The 16,888-nt window shown below is 36.1% G+C and overlaps 3 protein-coding genes across 3 annotated transcripts; 2 read left to right on the top strand and 1 right to left on the bottom strand.

Annotated features, from left to right (window-relative positions):
• Window positions 1-605: 605 nt before the first annotated feature.
• Window positions 606-4,580, top strand: LOC143545663 (uncharacterized). Its single transcript, XM_077037508.1, has 4 exons — window positions 606-650; window positions 758-831; window positions 3,487-3,771; window positions 4,402-4,580. Exons 1-4 carry the CDS (start codon window positions 633-635, stop codon window positions 4,475-4,477), a joined length of 453 nt encoding a protein of 150 aa, XP_076893623.1. The 5' UTR covers window positions 606-632; the 3' UTR covers window positions 4,478-4,580.
• Window positions 4,581-6,153: 1,573 nt separating this feature from the next.
• LOC143545633 (calnexin homolog) lies at window positions 6,154-9,450 on the top strand. Its single transcript, XM_077037483.1, has 6 exons — window positions 6,154-6,249; window positions 6,349-6,421; window positions 7,411-8,585; window positions 8,647-8,718; window positions 9,154-9,273; window positions 9,364-9,450. Exons 1-6 carry the CDS (start codon window positions 6,154-6,156, stop codon window positions 9,448-9,450), a joined length of 1,623 nt encoding a protein of 540 aa, XP_076893598.1.
• Window positions 9,451-11,071: 1,621 nt separating this feature from the next.
• On the bottom strand, window positions 11,072-16,353 carry LOC143545662 (ribonuclease TUDOR 2-like). Its single transcript, XM_077037507.1, has 16 exons — window positions 16,166-16,353; window positions 16,004-16,078; window positions 15,811-15,924; window positions 15,630-15,725; window positions 15,334-15,540; window positions 15,007-15,219; window positions 14,808-14,915; window positions 14,544-14,711; window positions 14,258-14,455; window positions 13,697-14,059; window positions 13,355-13,585; window positions 13,090-13,278; window positions 12,931-13,008; window positions 12,619-12,813; window positions 12,161-12,538; window positions 11,072-11,553 (listed from the first exon to the last, which is right to left on the bottom strand). Exons 1-16 carry the CDS (start codon window positions 16,334-16,336, stop codon window positions 11,359-11,361), a joined length of 2,979 nt encoding a protein of 992 aa, XP_076893622.1. The 5' UTR covers window positions 16,337-16,353; the 3' UTR covers window positions 11,072-11,358.
• Between the last annotated feature and the right edge of the window lie 535 nt (window positions 16,354-16,888).

The following is a 16,888-nucleotide window of genomic DNA, read 5'->3' as shown; positions in this document are numbered from 1 at the left end:
GGGTGAAGCTTGGCTTCAATTTGGTTTCATTCGGCAAGAATTATTCAACCATCCCTAACGCAGCGGGTTTGGTTTCAGTTTGAAGAATCAGGTAAGGAAACCGAAGTGAGGGAGGAGAGAGACATTGCAATAAACTACTTTCAACCAATCACGCTTTTTATTATCTTTTTCTAAACATTTTTAATTCTAAATCTCAATACACCTCTTATAAATCTTCAAAAATTACCTACTTTTAACATGACACACAGAAAAGCACGACCAATGCATTCTCCAATTAGTCAAATCTTACATTATTAAATCCTCATTCACCCCAAACACCCTAATATCAAACTCATTTGTTTTTTTAATATAACACTTTATATAACTTATAAAAAAATTGTTTTATTTATTTTATATCTTTAGTTTTATTTATTTTAAAAAAAACAATCCAAGTACAGTCAGTGAATAGATGACGTGTCTCTTCCATACTCATCCACCGAAGCCACTACACTCCTTCATCTCGCCACGTGTCACCACTCTCAACTTACGTGTCACTTCTACCCATATATACTCACACCTATCCTTCAATCAATCAAAATTATTAATTTTTTCTTATACATATTACAGTTACATTTAAATCTACTTCAACTTCAATGGCAATCAGAGTAACTGTGAGTACAAGATACACCAGTTATTTGTTTAATTTAAACCATTGTTCATATGTATGTATATGTGCATGTATATATATGTATAAGATATAATAAGAAAGTGTTTGCAGAATTTGGTGAAATCAATGGGGATTAAGCCAAGAGGAAGCCCAACGTTTGCTACATCAGCCTCTCCCAAGACCAAGTAATTTTTTTTATTTTTACGGTATATTACCTACTCGTAGAGGTGTGCATGCATGAAAACGAAAAAACCGAATGTTTTGTAAAAAAAGTATAATTTAAACTTACGATTCGGTTTTGGTGTTGCATCTAATATAAACCGAAAAAATTCAACCGAATTTACAGATTTTTATTTTTGGTTTTTGTAAATATTTAATAAGTATGACCGAATTTAAGATTCGGCTTTGGTTATGCATGTGAAATAAAAACCAAAAAAGCTTAACCGGATTTACATATTTTCATTTTTTATTATGTGTTTTTGAGTCAAGTAATTTATTAAAGTTTAGCAAGTATGACCGAACTTATGGTTCGATTTTGGTTATGCATGTTGAAAAACAAACCAAAAAAACTAAACTGGATTTACATATTTTCATTTTTCATAATGTGTTTTTGCGTCAAGTAATTTATTAAAGTTTTTAACAATTATGACCCAACTTTATGGTTCGATTTTGGTTTCGGTTTTACATATAATAAAAATTAAAAACTGAAGAAACCGAACCGGCCATAAATAGAGATTTTCATTTATAATCCATTGTTTTAAGTAATTTTACGCCCTGCTTACGGTGCGCGCATATAATGTATATATGTGTGAACCCTCGGGTGGGCAAAAGTAAAATTGCACTAATTTTGACGTTATTTTACTAATCTCGTGAATATAACGTTAAAAGTGGCGGAAGGTTAATCAGGCATCATGTGGTGGCGTTGATAGCCGAAAGTCAATGGCACATGCACCGATCAGCCGGTGTCCCGATGATTGAGTGCTATGTGCCTTATGTCCAAGGCTTGATGCAAAACTACTATCGAGCCGGGGGTCTCACCGGAAGCAGCCTCTCTATCCCTATGGGATAGAGGTAAGGCTGTCTACATCTTACCCTCCTCAGACCCTACCATAGCATTGCTATTGGTGGGATATACTGAGTACGATGATGATGATGATGATGATGTTTTAAGTAATTTATAAAAGTTGAATAAATATGTACCTCAAATATTTTAGGTCAAATATATGATAATTAACCTGTTATTAATAAAAAAGGAAAATTGGTTTTAAATAATCCAAACTATGCCTTATTGGTAATTATCAGTTTCAACTTTACACTTGCCTACTGGCAGTACCAACTATTTGTGTATTTGTTTTTAACGAGCCGCGACTAACAGGTGTTAACTCCGTTAGTCTTTGTCTGACGTGGCCATCCCAACTGTCAAAAATCATCTTACGTGGAACGCTACGTGGCGGCTGACTGTGTCCTTTTGTTACCTACTTTCAACACCACTACCATCACCTAAAACAATCCATAAAAGATCATTACATCTACCAAAACTTCAATTCCAATCAAGAATCACCAGACCCTCATCTTATAAATAAGTTCAATTAACACTAACATCAAACCCTAAACTTAAAAACGCCTATATCCCATTGCATACAATCACCAAACCCTAATCTTGAAACCGTCCAAATTAGGCAAAACAAATCAAAACCCTAATTCTGTTCATTCAATACACGGCCCTGAATAATGACCAAAAGGGTAACCTAAATTCGTAAAATTTAGGAAAAATATCCAGAATTGACTCCAACCCTCAACCGTTGGATCAATAACACCAGAAAAAAAAAACCCTAACTCGTCGTCTGTATCATCTTCTTTTCTTGGTTTGAATTGTATGATGGAAATTGGGCAAGAGTGTGTGAATTAGATAGTATATGTGTATTGTGTGATTGCCGCCGTGTAAACAGCACCGGCGAGTATGTGACTGTGAATAATGATAAAGTCGTCGAATAAAAAGGCTTTTAAGAACATGATTCCTACCTTTTGTGGGTTTGAAGATCTAGGTATGTTGAATGAAGTTGAGAGGTGTGTGGGTTTGAAGATATGGGTTTTGGTTTGAAGATCTGGGTATGTTGAATGAAGTTGAGAGGTGTGTGGGTTTGAAGATATGGGTTTTGGTCTGAAGATCTGGGTATGTTGAATGAAGTTGAGAGGTGTGTGGGTTTGAAGATTTGGGTTTTGGTTTGAAGATCTGGGTATTTTGAATGAAGTTGAAAGGTGTGTGGGTTTGAAGATTGGGTTTTGGGTTGAAGATCTGGGTTTTGGGTTTTGGTTTGAAGATATGAGATTATAATTGCCATGTAAGCTACCACATAAGACATAACTTGACAACAAAGCGTGCCACGTAATCAAGTTTTTGCCAACTAGACATGCCACATAAGCATAAGACTAATGGAGTTAACATCCGTTAGTCGGCCCGTTAAAAACAAATACACAAATAGTTGGTACTGCTAGCAGGCAAGTGTAAAGTTGGGACTGATATTTACCAATAGGGCATAGTTTGGATTATTTAAAACCAATTTTCCATAAAAAAAAGTGATAATTTATTTTTTTTGCCAAAACTTACTTTCGGTCCCAAATTTTCAAGTCAAAAGACTCAAAACTACTAAACGAACCGGATTCAAAAAAACTGAAACCAATCGGTTTTCAAAATTCAAAAGAAGTTTAGGTTTCCGGTTCGCTTTAGTCCAAAACCGAACCATGCACACCCATTTGGCCTTCTACCAGAAATTGATAACCATACTACATGTGTTCATTCCGATCTTAATGAATATATATGAGATTTGGTAATTAAATAGGTCGTTGAAAGGCGCATACACACCGGTGTACATCTCACTAGGGTTAATACTAATGGCGGTTAGCATCGGAGCGTTCACAGCAACGCATCAGCTAAAGAGATCACCGAATGTTTCGGTGAAGAAATCGAAGAGGGAGTCGTTGTCGGAGGTGGAAGAGCCGGAGAAGGTGGCCGAGGAGTCGAACGACTTCATTAAGAAGTCGTTCTTCAGGAAGATTGCGCACGTCCAGGACGCCGACCGCCAGGAGATCATGCCTGATCAAATCCGTGGAGATACTTATGCAAAGTAATTATTATTATTTTTATTATTATTATTATTATTATTAATTAGTTAACATGAACTTAATAGCAGGTTGGACACAGTGCCGGTTGAACCGGTTATACTGGGTTTCGAATAAGTAGTCGGTATTTAAAGTCCGGAATTTAGAGGCCGGTATTTATAAGCATAAGTGGTTAGCTAAAGCATCGAACCGCCTGTTTTTTTAAATACCGGTTTAAACCGGCCTACCGGTTTTAAGCCAATAGATTTTTCATATTTTTTTTGCGGCCCATATCTTTTAAGAATGACTTTTAACTTAGCAGGTAAAATTAAAATAAATATACTGGTGAACGATGTCATATACCTAATACACACTTTTATTTATAAAAAAAACAATTTGAAAATCTAGTGCTTTTGTATTACTTTTTATTATGAATTAGTTTTTGGATTTTTTTTTGTTTCATGTAATTTTGGGCTATTTTTTGAGTTGAAAGTTGCGTTTATATAAAATTATAGGGTGAAATTCAACCTGTTGAATCGTTGTACCATTTTTTTAACACAATTCGGTATGAGTAAAATACTTGTTTTTAAAACCAGAACATTGGTTGGACTTAAAAGAGATAGCTGGATTGTTGATATTTGTTTGCGAAATCTCAGGCATGAGAAGCCGTCGACTGAGTCGTTGAAATCAGTAGGAGTGGATGTGGAGAAGAAGCCAGCCACGGCCACTTGAGCACTGAAGAATCGAATCGATGCTTGAATATGTGATGTGCTACTTTAGTATTATAGTTGGCTTAGATTTTTCATAAGAGGCTTGAGACACAATTAAGCGTGTAAATAAGCAAAATATATAATGCATCTGCTTCTTCAAATTGTAGTTTTGAAGTAAAGTTAAAGTTTTCCTCGACTAATGTCAATGGTTATTTGGTTCGTGAATGCATGTAGGTCCACCATCTTGACCGAACCATATTAATTACACATGCTCGTCTTTGTTAATTTTCTTTTGCAATATTGTTTGTGTTTGTGTGTTGTTTGATAATTGAAGGTCATCTTGACTGAACCATATTAATTACACATGCTCATCTTTGTTTAATTTTCTTTTGCAGTATTGTCCGTGTTTGTTTGTGTGTTGTAACTGATAATCGAAGGTCATCTTGACTGAACCATATTAATTACACTTGCTCATTTTTGTTAACTTTTCGGTATTGTTCATGTTTGTGTGTGTTGTTTGATAATCGAACCTCCCCTAAACAGAGGTTGCTTCGGTTGAGGTTGCGTCGGTTGTGTTGTGGTTAGAATGGTGGTAACTGGAGTATAGTTTTTGAACTCACAAATCAGAATTCATTTTTTTTGTTTATCCTAGCCAATCCATATATATATTAATTATAGCAGGTCATAATTGTCATGTTTATGCTATGTAATGATGTCACATGGGTGAGTCAAAAAAATGTTGTTATGTTATCGTCACGTACGGAGTGAGTTAAAATGTTGTTACATTGTCACATAGGGTGTTGTTACGTTATCTCGTCACGTAGGGAATGAGTTGAAATGTTGTTGAGTCAAAATATTGTTACATTGTCACATAGGGATTGAGTCAAAATATTGTTACATTGTCACATAGGGAGTGAGTTGATGAAATGTTGTTACATTATCGTCACCGTCACGTAAGGAGTAGTTTCACTTTTAACACTCACTGAGACTAATCAGACTAATTAATTTGTAAACATAATCTAATTATCTATATAATTTTATACGTTTATTTATTATTATATAATGGGGCAAGGGTATGAATAAAAACCCTATAAATATAACACTTTCATCCTTTATCTTTATAATCTTCAAACAATTTTCCGATACCCATTTTTCTTCTACGATCATAAAATCTTTCAATCCAAGCAAATTGTTCTTCCATCATAATTAAGGTTTACCATAACTCGATACAATTTAGATCCATATAACACATTGTAAGTTATAACAAGCCTTTAAAATATAATTTTAATTTTTGGCTTTATATAAAAAGTAATAATTTTAATAATCTAAACCATGACTTATCGAATGGTGCTAATTCATACAAGCTATTAATCAATTGCATTCATAATTTTATGAGTTTCAAATTTAAATAAAAAATTTATATAAAATACTTTTGTATTCACCAAATATTATAAATACAAATTTTAATAAATACATGTATCATATAAATAAAGCATATTCTACGAATCGTACACATTGATCTCGGACTTTGCTGCATGCCAAAAAACCACACGTGGCAGTCTCTTATGGACTGTTTTATTGCTTAAACTAATCTCACTTAATAATAATAGTAATAAAAAATTAATATATTGTATACTTCACAAAAACTAAACCAAACAAAGAGACCTCATACCACCTTTCAAGTTTCATCTTTGGATCATGGCACCATGCAAACCGAAAATCAATCGTTTGCGGTTCATTTGTTTGATTTTGATCGCTTTATTCACGTTGGAGACAAATGCTTCTTCAGGCAGTGTGAGTGATGAGCTTATAATCATATAATGTAATGTGTTATATATATTGGACCATATTGTTAGTTTTGGAATTGCTAAAGATTTTGTTTTGTCTTGTCAGATATTTTACGAGTCGTTTGATCAGTCGTTTGAGGAGAGTGGTTGGATTGTTTCCGAGAATGAAGATTATTCAGGTGAGATCTGTTGTTTTGACATGGAATTAATTATGTGTTCTTACGGTATTTGATTTGATTCATCGATTTGTTTGTATATAGCATTAATAAATTTTCAGATCAACGAGACATTTATTGAAATTTAAGTAGTTAGTTTACCGCGAAAATCTACTAAAAACCATTGATGAACTATGTAGGAATGATAATGTGTAATCATTCATCGATACACACCACTGACTGGTCATACAACCTGTATAACCTTTTCTATATATATAGTTATGTTGCCTGTATGATATTAATTTGTGAAAAAAAAAGGTTATAAATTATAACATGTATGAAAATACAAAAAGGTTTCATATGTGTGTGTATGATATGTGAAAAGTGTTACAAACTTATAATAGCGTGTATAAAAATAAGATAAGATTCTAAGTGTGATCATATGATATGGGAAAAATGTTAACATGTATGAAAATAAGACAACTAGACAAGATTTTTATAATAGTGGGCGTATGATATGTGAAAAAGGTTAAGTTATAATAACGTGTATGAAAGTAAGATAAGGTTTTAAGTGTGTTCATATCGTATGTGAAAAATGTTATAACAGCATGTATGAAAAATAAGACAAGGTTTTTATATGTGTTCGTGTGATATGTGAAAAAGGTTATAACAACATGTATAAAAATAAGACAAGGTTTTTATATATGTCCATATGATATGTGAAAAATGTTATCATGTATGAAAATAAGACAAGGTTTTTAACTTTTTATATATGTCCGTATGATATGCGATAAAGGTTATAACAACGTGTAGGTAAATAAGATAAGGTTTTATATGTGTCATTGTGCCATATGATATGTGGAAAAGGTTATACAAGAACGTTTTAAGGTGACTTGCAAAAGTTATACCTCGTGTATAAACTTATATGACAGTTATATTTTAACTGACTGATGTGATAGTTATGTGTTATGTCACCACACTTAATATTCCATTCCTTGATGTTTAAAACTCAGGTGTATGGAACCACTCAAAGAGCCAAGGCCACGACGATTACGGGCTTCTGGTTAGCGAGCAAGCTAGAAAATACGCAATCGTAAAAGAATTAAACAAACCTATGGATCTTAAAGACAAGACTATTATTCTACAATTCGAAGCTCGTTTTCAAAACGGCCTCGAATGTGGTGGTGCATATTTAAAATATCTGCGACCGCAGGGATCAGGCTGGAGTCCTAAAGACTTCAACAACAAGTCTCCTTACTCGATCATGTTTGGCCCCGACAGATGCGGGGCCACAAACAAGGTTCATTTTATTATGAACCACAAGAACCCCAAAACCGGAAAGTATATTGAGCACCACCTTAGCTCTCCACCTGGAGTCCCTTATGATACAATGACCCACGTGTATACCGCGGTATTGAAACCGAATAACGAGTTGCGTATTTTGATAGATGGTGAAGAGAAAAAGAAGGCTAACTTTATTTCAAGGGAAGATTTTGAACCGAATTTAATACCGTTAAGAACCGTACCCAACCCGAATGATGTAAGGCCCGAAGGCTGGGATGATGTTAAAACCATACCCGACCCGAATGCTAAAAAGCCTGAAGACTGGGATGAAGACGCACCATTGGAGATTTTGGATATGGATGTTGAGAAGCCAGACGGATGGTTAAACGACGAGCCAGATGAAATCGACGATCCGGATGCGTTAAAGCCGGATGATTGGGATGACGAGGAGGATGGCGAGTGGGAGGCGCCTAAAATAGAAAACCCGAAATGTTACACTGCACCTGGGTGTGGAGAGTGGAAAAGGCCCATGAAAAGGAACCCGGGTTATAAAGGTAAGTGGTATGCTCCACTTATTGACAACCCGAATTACATGGGTGTTTGGAAGCCTCGTGAGATCCCGAACGTTGACTACTTTGACCTTGAGAAACCGGAGTTTGACCCGGTTGCGGGTATTGGTATTGAGATTTGGACAATGCAGGATGGTATATTGTTTGATAATATTTTGATAGCAAGTGATGAAATGAGTGCTAAATCGGTTAGAGACGCCACGTGGAAGCCGAAGTTTTTAGTTGAAAAGGCGAGGCAAACCGCGGAGGAACGGGCAGCTAGTCTTAGTGGCCTCAAGGGTATCCAGGTAATTAAGCTATATAAGTTCAAGATTTTATTTTTATTATTTTTATTTTTATTTATATATATATATATATTTTAATTTAATTTTTAAATTTGGTTGCAACAAATTGCAGAAATCTGTGTTTGATGTGCTTTACAAGATTGCTGATCTACCTGTATTAGGTGACCACAAGATAAAGGTTGTGGTAAGTCAATTTACATATATTTAAAGAAAAAAAATTGCATTTACAAATATTTGAAGCTTGTGACACAAGAATTTTAACGTGGTTCGGTCCCAGCAGAAGACCTACATATATCAACAGGCTTAGGATTTTTCTTATTAGCTCAGAATTAAATAACAAAAAATATTACAATTACATAACATTGTATATATAGAGATAAAACTAGGGTTAACAGCTTAATGAACAAGAAATAAATATGAGCCCGAGCCCATGTTCTCTTTGTCGCCATTTTGGGCCCAAACCCAAAACTGGCCCAAAACCTTCACTAATCGTTATTCTTTCGACCGCACAAATTAAATATTGTTCAAATGATATCACCCATTCGACTGTCCAAATCTGTCTTGATAAGCTTCATTTTAGAAAAACAGCCTTCAACGGTTTGAATTTGTGTTTGTGCAGGAACTAATCGAAGAGGCGGAGAAAAAACCGAACGTTATACTTGGAATCATTATTTCACTTGCTGTTGTCATTGTTAGTCCCTTGTTCAAGATCTTGTTAGCTAAGAAGAAGAAACCAGCAGTAAGTACTTTTTTTGTAATTAAGTTATAATTTTTTTTAAAACTTTAACATCTTTTGTTGTAATGATTTTTTTTATTTTTTTTTAATCAGGTGAAGGTAAATGTGGTGCCAAAGAAAGATGAAGGAAAGATAGAAACAAGTGAGGATCAAAAGAAGGATTCAAAGCAAGAGAGCTAAAGTGTGCTAGATTATAAGCTTCAGTTTATGGTAGAATTCAATATTTAGTTTTTACTAGTTGTTGTCTTCTCTTCATTTTTTAGGAAGTTTTATCAAATTCTTCGAACATAAACGGAAGATTTTAAATGAAAATAAGAGTTTTGACGGATCGTCGTTTCTAGATGTCTCTTTGCTTGTTTCAGTTAATGCTTTTGCGATACACGTGGGTCGTGACGGTCTTATATGTAGAAATAAAATTACGAGGGTTTTGGTTCACTGGGATTCGAAGAAATTGAAATTTTAGGGTCATTCATATTGTCATTGTCACTGCCACTGTCATCATACCCATTGTCACCATTATCACCAATGGCTCCACCACCTAGAGGTGCACAAAAAACCCGAACCCGGAACCGGACCCGAAATAAATACCCGGAACCGGTTTTTCTAATACCCGGGTTTTTAATACCCGAACCCGACCCTACCCGTAGGGTACGGATAGGGTATGCATTTTGGCACTAAAACCCGAACCCGAACCGGACCCGATTTGTACCCGGTAATACCCGAAAACCCGATTTGTACCCGGTAATACCCGGAAACCCGATTTGTACCCGGTAATACCCGGAAACCCGATTTGTACCCGGTAATACCCGAACCCGGAACCGAGGTTTTCCAATACCCGAAACCAGGTATTTCAAATACCCGAAAAATACCTTAAAAATACCCGAATAATACCCCTAAAAAGTGTAAACTTTTAAAAAATCCAATCTATATAAAAAAAATACCGGAAAAAAAGCCGAAAAAACCCGTAAATAGAGTTTTTTCAATACCCGATAATAGGGTATTCAAATACCCGGTTTTAGAATACCCGGTTCTATACCCTACCCGAACCCGATGCATAGGGTATGATTTTTAGAGACAATACCCGACCCGAACCCTACCCGACTATTACCAATACCCGGTCATACCCGTACCCGGTCATACCCGAACCCAGTTCTATACCCGAACCCGGGTATTTAGAAAACCCGATTTGTGCACCTCTACCACCACCATTGAAGTCGTCACACCCCAAAACCACGGCACAACTTCGCATCATTGTCTCCACGCCACCGTCAGCACTTTCTGACTGTTTTAACAAATTCACAAACTAGACATGATTCTTTTGTCAACCAAATGCATCACAAATTTCAATTCTTTTAATTAAGTACAACACAGCATTCAAACTTCTATAACAAAGTAACAGATAAATACAAGAAATAACATTGTAATGTTAGTAAAAACTTGTGTTGAATTGTCACTTCACCGATACGTGTAGATTTGTGTTATCCCTTGTTTCAGCCTCTCCTTTTCTCCATCGGATTCCCGGACGTCGTGTGTTCAAATCTCTCCATTTCCCCATTGGACTGCACCGCCACCAGGTGAGGAGCCATTGTATGTCATGCAGTTCACCTACAACTCTTAATGTTTATATGTAGTTTCATGTTCACATAAAGAAAAAGGTATATGGATGATTAATAGCTTATTACATGTAACATAACTTAATCCTAAAAACTTTTGGTTATTATAAGTGAAGTTAAGATATAAAAAAAAATTATATTCAATAAGCCGATAATTCCCTGCAAACGACTGAAGAAAAAGAATCAAAAGTCTAAAGAACACGGAATGTAAACTTATATCACAAACAAACAAACATCCGCTTATGGTCTCAGTTAAACTCTTATCCTAACAACACCGCTGCAGGCCTTATTAAGTCTCTATAAATTAAACAACAATAAAGAACAAAACAAAGAAACAAAACTGTCAAAACTGTCATCTACCAAGTAACAAAACAACGGCAAAATCTCCCAACAGACGAAAACATAAACTTTTTGTTTGCAGCATGTCATGTCATGTCATCGCTCTCTCCCAACTGCAACCCTTTTTTTTCTCAACTTAACGTTTCCCAGCGCCAGCTTTCTTAGCACTAGGCAGCGGGTTTTCCTCGTCATCAGACTCAATATCACCGTATTCCCACATTCCATACCGTTTAGTACGCGCTTCGTCTTGGTACTTTTCTAGTTCATCGAGCATTTGTTGTATGTCTTTAGGCTCCCATCGCCTCCTTTTCTCCAGCCTTGCCACTCCTCCCTGCAAAATAATATTATTTTCAAACTAAATAATTTCGTAATCATATGTCACGCGTAGGGGTGGCAAATCTGACCCATTGGGTTGAATGGGTTGTATTAAAATGTATATAATGGGTAAAACTAAAAAAATAAAATGATTGAAACGAGTCAAAACGGGTTGACATTTCTTGAAGGTTTTTTTTATTTATGGAACGAGAAAACGAAAGAAACTTTTTAGTACTTTTACTTTTTTAGTTTTTTATTTATATTTCAAGTTATGATTTTTTAATTATTTTTTTTTTTTAATTTTTAATGAGGGGTTTTTGAAATGGGTCAAAATGGGTTGAGATTTCAAAAGCCCCTCGTTAAAAAATTCAAAAAAAATAATTAAAAAATTATAACTTGAAATACAAATCAAAAACTAAAAAGATAAAAATACTAAAAAGTTTTCTCCGTTTTTCTCGTTCAATAAAAAAACTCGAGAAATGTCAACCCGTTTTAATCATTTTCTTTTTTTAGTTTGACCCATTCTGACCCATTATATACATTTTAATAAAATCCATTCAACCCATGGGTCACATTAACCACCCCTAGTCAAGCGCTAAAAATCAGGCATACTGATTACGGACCTTGAGCATGATGGCATTAATGCTGGTATCGGCCTCTGCGTCGATCAAAGTTACCAACAGAATATTTCCGGTTCCTTGGCCTTTGACTTTTCCTCCGGAGTTGTCTCTATCTTCAATGACAGCTTTGAATACCTTCGGCTCACTAAGTGTGTTTTCACTCAAATGCATAGCTGCTTCCTGCCCGTAATCCTCCTCCAACGAAGGTACCTTCAAGTATGCCAGCTGGCAAAGTTGAGCCAGCCCGGGTGCAGAGGATACAGATGGATGCAGAGGCCGTAACTGGCTGTAAGTAACAGCTTCTTGGTTTCCATAATCAATGTAAAACACTTCAAATTTGTCTTTAGCTGATTGAACAGCGCCACGTGGACCATTTACAACCTTACACGTCAATAAAACTTTTATTAAAATCATACTAAAAAGAGAACCAAAGAGTATAAAATATAATTCTGTCTACTCACCATGGCTCGGTTCCATGAGTTATCTGCATTAAACTGTGCAAGGACGATATCGCCCTTCTTTGGATTAAATGCGCCAATCACAGGTGCTTCTTTGAGGTTTAAAGAAGCAAGTTGCTGTTGGATAGAAGCAACTTTCTGATCTTCGACAGCCTGGACATAGAATTTGCCTCCACCGAGAACTTCAGTCACAATTGCCTGTATTTAAACTTTTGATTAATAAAAATAACAGATCAAGCAGATTAACTGTTAAATATATAATAATAATAATAATAATAATAATAATAATAATAATAATAATAAAATCATAATAACCTTAAACTCTTCTTTCTTTTTTGTATCATTAGCTGCACCATTAGAAACTTCCTCTCCTTCTACGTAGTTCTCCCATATCTGCAACAAAACCATCAATCAGAGTCCGTTCCACAATCGAATTTAAATTTAATATACGATTTTAAAACCAAAATTTCTCACCTTTAGTTTCTGCTTTTTGGCAGACTGCTCAGCCTGAGCAAGAAGATGAGCATCTTGGATCCTATCAGCACCGAACCCTGTCTGAAGTCTTGCAAGGCCAGCTTCTAAAAGGTAGACCCCGACATTAGTTTTTGATTCCCACAAGGTACCCAAAAAGGTCCCGGTTCTATCAACTGTCTCCACCTCAATCTGAGCCCACAAAATAATCTTAGTATATATCAAGAGCTAAAAAATGTCGAGCATCAGGGAAAAAAAGGAATGTCACCTCTACATCCCTTTGCATAATCTTGCGTCTCATAAGTGAAATAGCATCGTTTGAGTAAGGCTCGTCACGAGCAGGGCATCGGACACCAGATAATGAGAAGGCAATGCTGCATGTTTCTTTTGGGACAAAGAGTTTAAACCTATGACCACTGAGAACATATTCAACGACAGCTGTCATCCTCCTGTTACGTTGCAGAAACGGGAGGAAATCTTTGGCTTTCTTGGCTGATGTCTGAAGAAATTAAAAACCGAATTCATTTATAAATCTATAAAAATAATTTTAAATAAAAAAAACAATGGCGATTATGATGGTCATAGTTAAAGTGGTTTGAGAGTTTCTAACCGTTAACAGATCTGTGACATGCATACTCGGTGGATCTTTAGCAGAATGAACCCCTTTTCTACCAGCAGTGGCACGAGATTCAGCTGCAAGGAGATTCTCATAGTAATTTGATCTTTCCTCGAAGTCTCTATGTCTAATGACAGTTCCCAGCCCACGGGCAATGATGAGCTCAGCAACATTTACACCAGGCTGCTGACTCGCTGCGGTAGCAGGGGTAGTCGCTGACACATCTTCTCTTTCCTTCCCTTGAGACAACAAGAAGACTGATCCAAACCCCATCACCCGTGAATCTCCAGGCCCGGCTGGAGCAGCAGATCCATCCACAAGTGGGACCTTTCTAGAATATTCCATCGAAACTTGAACCTATGTTTAAACAAATATTTCAAAGATTTAGATTACTTTTTCTATCATAATTTCAATGCAACCTAACCAGACTTGGCCCGTCTGTTTCAAGTCTCACTTTATGACGAGTTTCGACATGCATTGTTTTAACGCATCACCCGACTCGCCCATAAACTAATTCTAAAATCATTTAAAAACAAATTGTGAAAAACATCATACTTGCTGGCCAATTAATCTTGTTCGAAGGAATTCTCTGGCTTCACGGGAATAGGGAGCAGGTTTCTCATCTCGTCTTGGATTTCCCAGTTTAGGGCACCTAATACTTGAAAGATTGACTCGTCTCTCAGCTGCTGGACTGCCAAACGGAAGAGATTCATCGGCAACAACGATGCAGTCCCCGCTAATAACCTCAGCCACCTGTAAAATGGAAACAAAATAATAATAATTTTCAATCGAACTTTAAGATAATCGAAGAAGAGTTTATATAAAGCAAACTTAGACCAACCTTTCCAGTGAAATTGTCGGATATTGCCTTCGAGTTAGTAGATGGAGGTACATAGTTTGTCCATAGCCTCAACTTATTCTTCTTTGCGAGAAGTTCTGCAGCCTTTAACTTCCTCCTCGCTTCGTCTTCCATCATACTAGCACTCCACTCGACATACTTTGCATATCCCTACACAAGAATACCATAACAAAATCGAAACGTCAAAACAATCTTCTTAAAATAGTATCAAGTAACATACTGTAGACTTAAAAGTACATAACATACATTTTCAATTAGCTCCATTGCCAAGTCCTTCGGTAAGTCACCATCAGCATAATACACAGAACCAATCAAATTGCTAAATTTGTCAACACCCTCAAGAACAATGCGGACCTGTAGGTTAATTCATTAGCAAACTAGATGAAATTTTAACTAAGCAGTTCTATCAATCAATAATCAAACAATTAGCTAACAGTATACATACATCTCTATTAAGCACACGGATCTCAGTAAAATGTTTCGCTTCCCTTCCAAAGGCGTCAGGGGAAACTTCATTAAAGGCTGATGAAGCTGCAATTCTCTGAGCTGATGTTAAGGGCCCGCGAGAATCACCATTGGTGTCTCCATTTGGTTCATCAGACGGTACTTCAGATGCTATTATAGAATCTTGTGTTTGTTTTCTTCCCATTGATGGTGCCTATTAAAAAAAACATAATAATCATACGATTACATTAACAATAAAGTATCAACAACGATGCTCCAAGAAAGACCAAAAAGAACGTATATTTTAAGTTTTTAACAAACTTCCTACCTGGATTCCAGCAACAAATACTTGAACAAATTGAAATTCTGGAAGCAGATAAACACGAATCGAGCTCCCATCACGAACTTGTTCCACAACCGCTTCCAGGGGTTTGCCTTTGCTTGCAGCTAAGAGGCCCATTGCATCTAAATTGCTGGGATCACCAACAGCAGACGGTGGAAGGTTTCTAATCGAAGCTTCAACAGAACCCGGGGACTAAATGACAACATAAAAAACAATCATTTTATTTTACAATATGTGTGGTAACCGAAAAATAGTAATCATTTGGACTAAAAGTAACTAACCCTGTTCCATAAGCCTACGCCCTGTTGTCTGGCTTGTTCTTCAAGGCGCAGCAGTCCGGTATGCTCAGGAGTCACCTCTCCTTTAACCTCCTTAACCTGAATTCAGTAGTTGCGACTAAGCTGAATGCAAAGATGAAATCCCATAGTACTTACTATATGCTGGTAAAGGAATCAAAATTACCTTCGCCCAGCCATGAGTGACAACCTCATTTCCAACATTTGTTGTACCAATGAAAACACTGCAGAATTCACGGGAGAAATTTGGGATGGTGTATTCTGTTCTAAAAACAACATCCTGCAAAGAAATAAAAAACGTAAGATGAAATATTCAGATTAGCGTCATTTAATGATAAAGCAGGTTGTATGTATCCGACCTTTCCTACGCATAGCTTCCTTAGAAATTCTCTGCTGTCCCATGCAAATGGCTCATCTTGGCCACCTCGACGTGCCTAAGTACAAAAAAAATTATGTGTTATTTATTATATTTTATTGTGGCAGATAGGCATTTAAGGAATTTTATGTTAAAGTAGGCATACTAGTCGTGGAGCTGAAAGATGAGCCAAAACGATAGTCTTTTCAGGAGGGATTTCTGCTTTGGTAATTCCCATAATCACCAAAGTATCCCCAGATGAAACAGCTTTCACTTTTCCTCTCAACCATCGTGAGTTTGCAGCTGGTTGTGCCATCACTACAGATCTACAAAACATAAACCGAAAAAAAAAAGACATCAAGCATTATTAAAACTAACAACTTAAATATCGCACGGCACATAGTTTTCTCATTGTTACATAAGCAATGTACAACCACTGTATAAACTAACAGGGAAATAAGTATTCAGGCATAAAACATTTTATCGGCAATTAAGGTGATCGACATCCCTATAATTCAAAATTCATGTCATCCAAGTAACAGTGTATCTTTAGCTTTTAACCGTTTCAACATAATTAATCACCGCCATTACACTTTTAATAAACCCCTGTTTAAAGTTGCATACCCTGCCTCACTCAAAATATCTGAACCAGAAATCAAGCTATTATCACTTACAAGACTTATAAAAGATAAAAGATGATTCTTTTCAGCCATTCCAGTATTACACACATATACAAAATCCACTAACATACAATCCATCATCTCAGAAAACCTCACAGATCAACCTCATGCATGTAAATACGCAGATTCATAAAATTAGGTTTAATAAAACCAGATGATTACATTTCAATCACATCACAAATCTCACACAACCATCCAATCTACCAAAC

The sequence above is a fragment of the Bidens hawaiensis genome, unplaced genomic scaffold, assembly GCF_021521415.1.
Source record: "Bidens hawaiensis isolate Kalapana, Puna unplaced genomic scaffold, B.hawaiensis_p1.1 tig00013988_1, whole genome shotgun sequence".
In the NCBI taxonomy this organism is placed as follows: Eukaryota; Viridiplantae; Streptophyta; class Magnoliopsida; order Asterales; family Asteraceae; genus Bidens; species Bidens hawaiensis.
The sequence above is the reverse complement of the archived record's forward strand: the minus strand, read 5'-3'. Positions and strand labels throughout refer to the sequence as shown.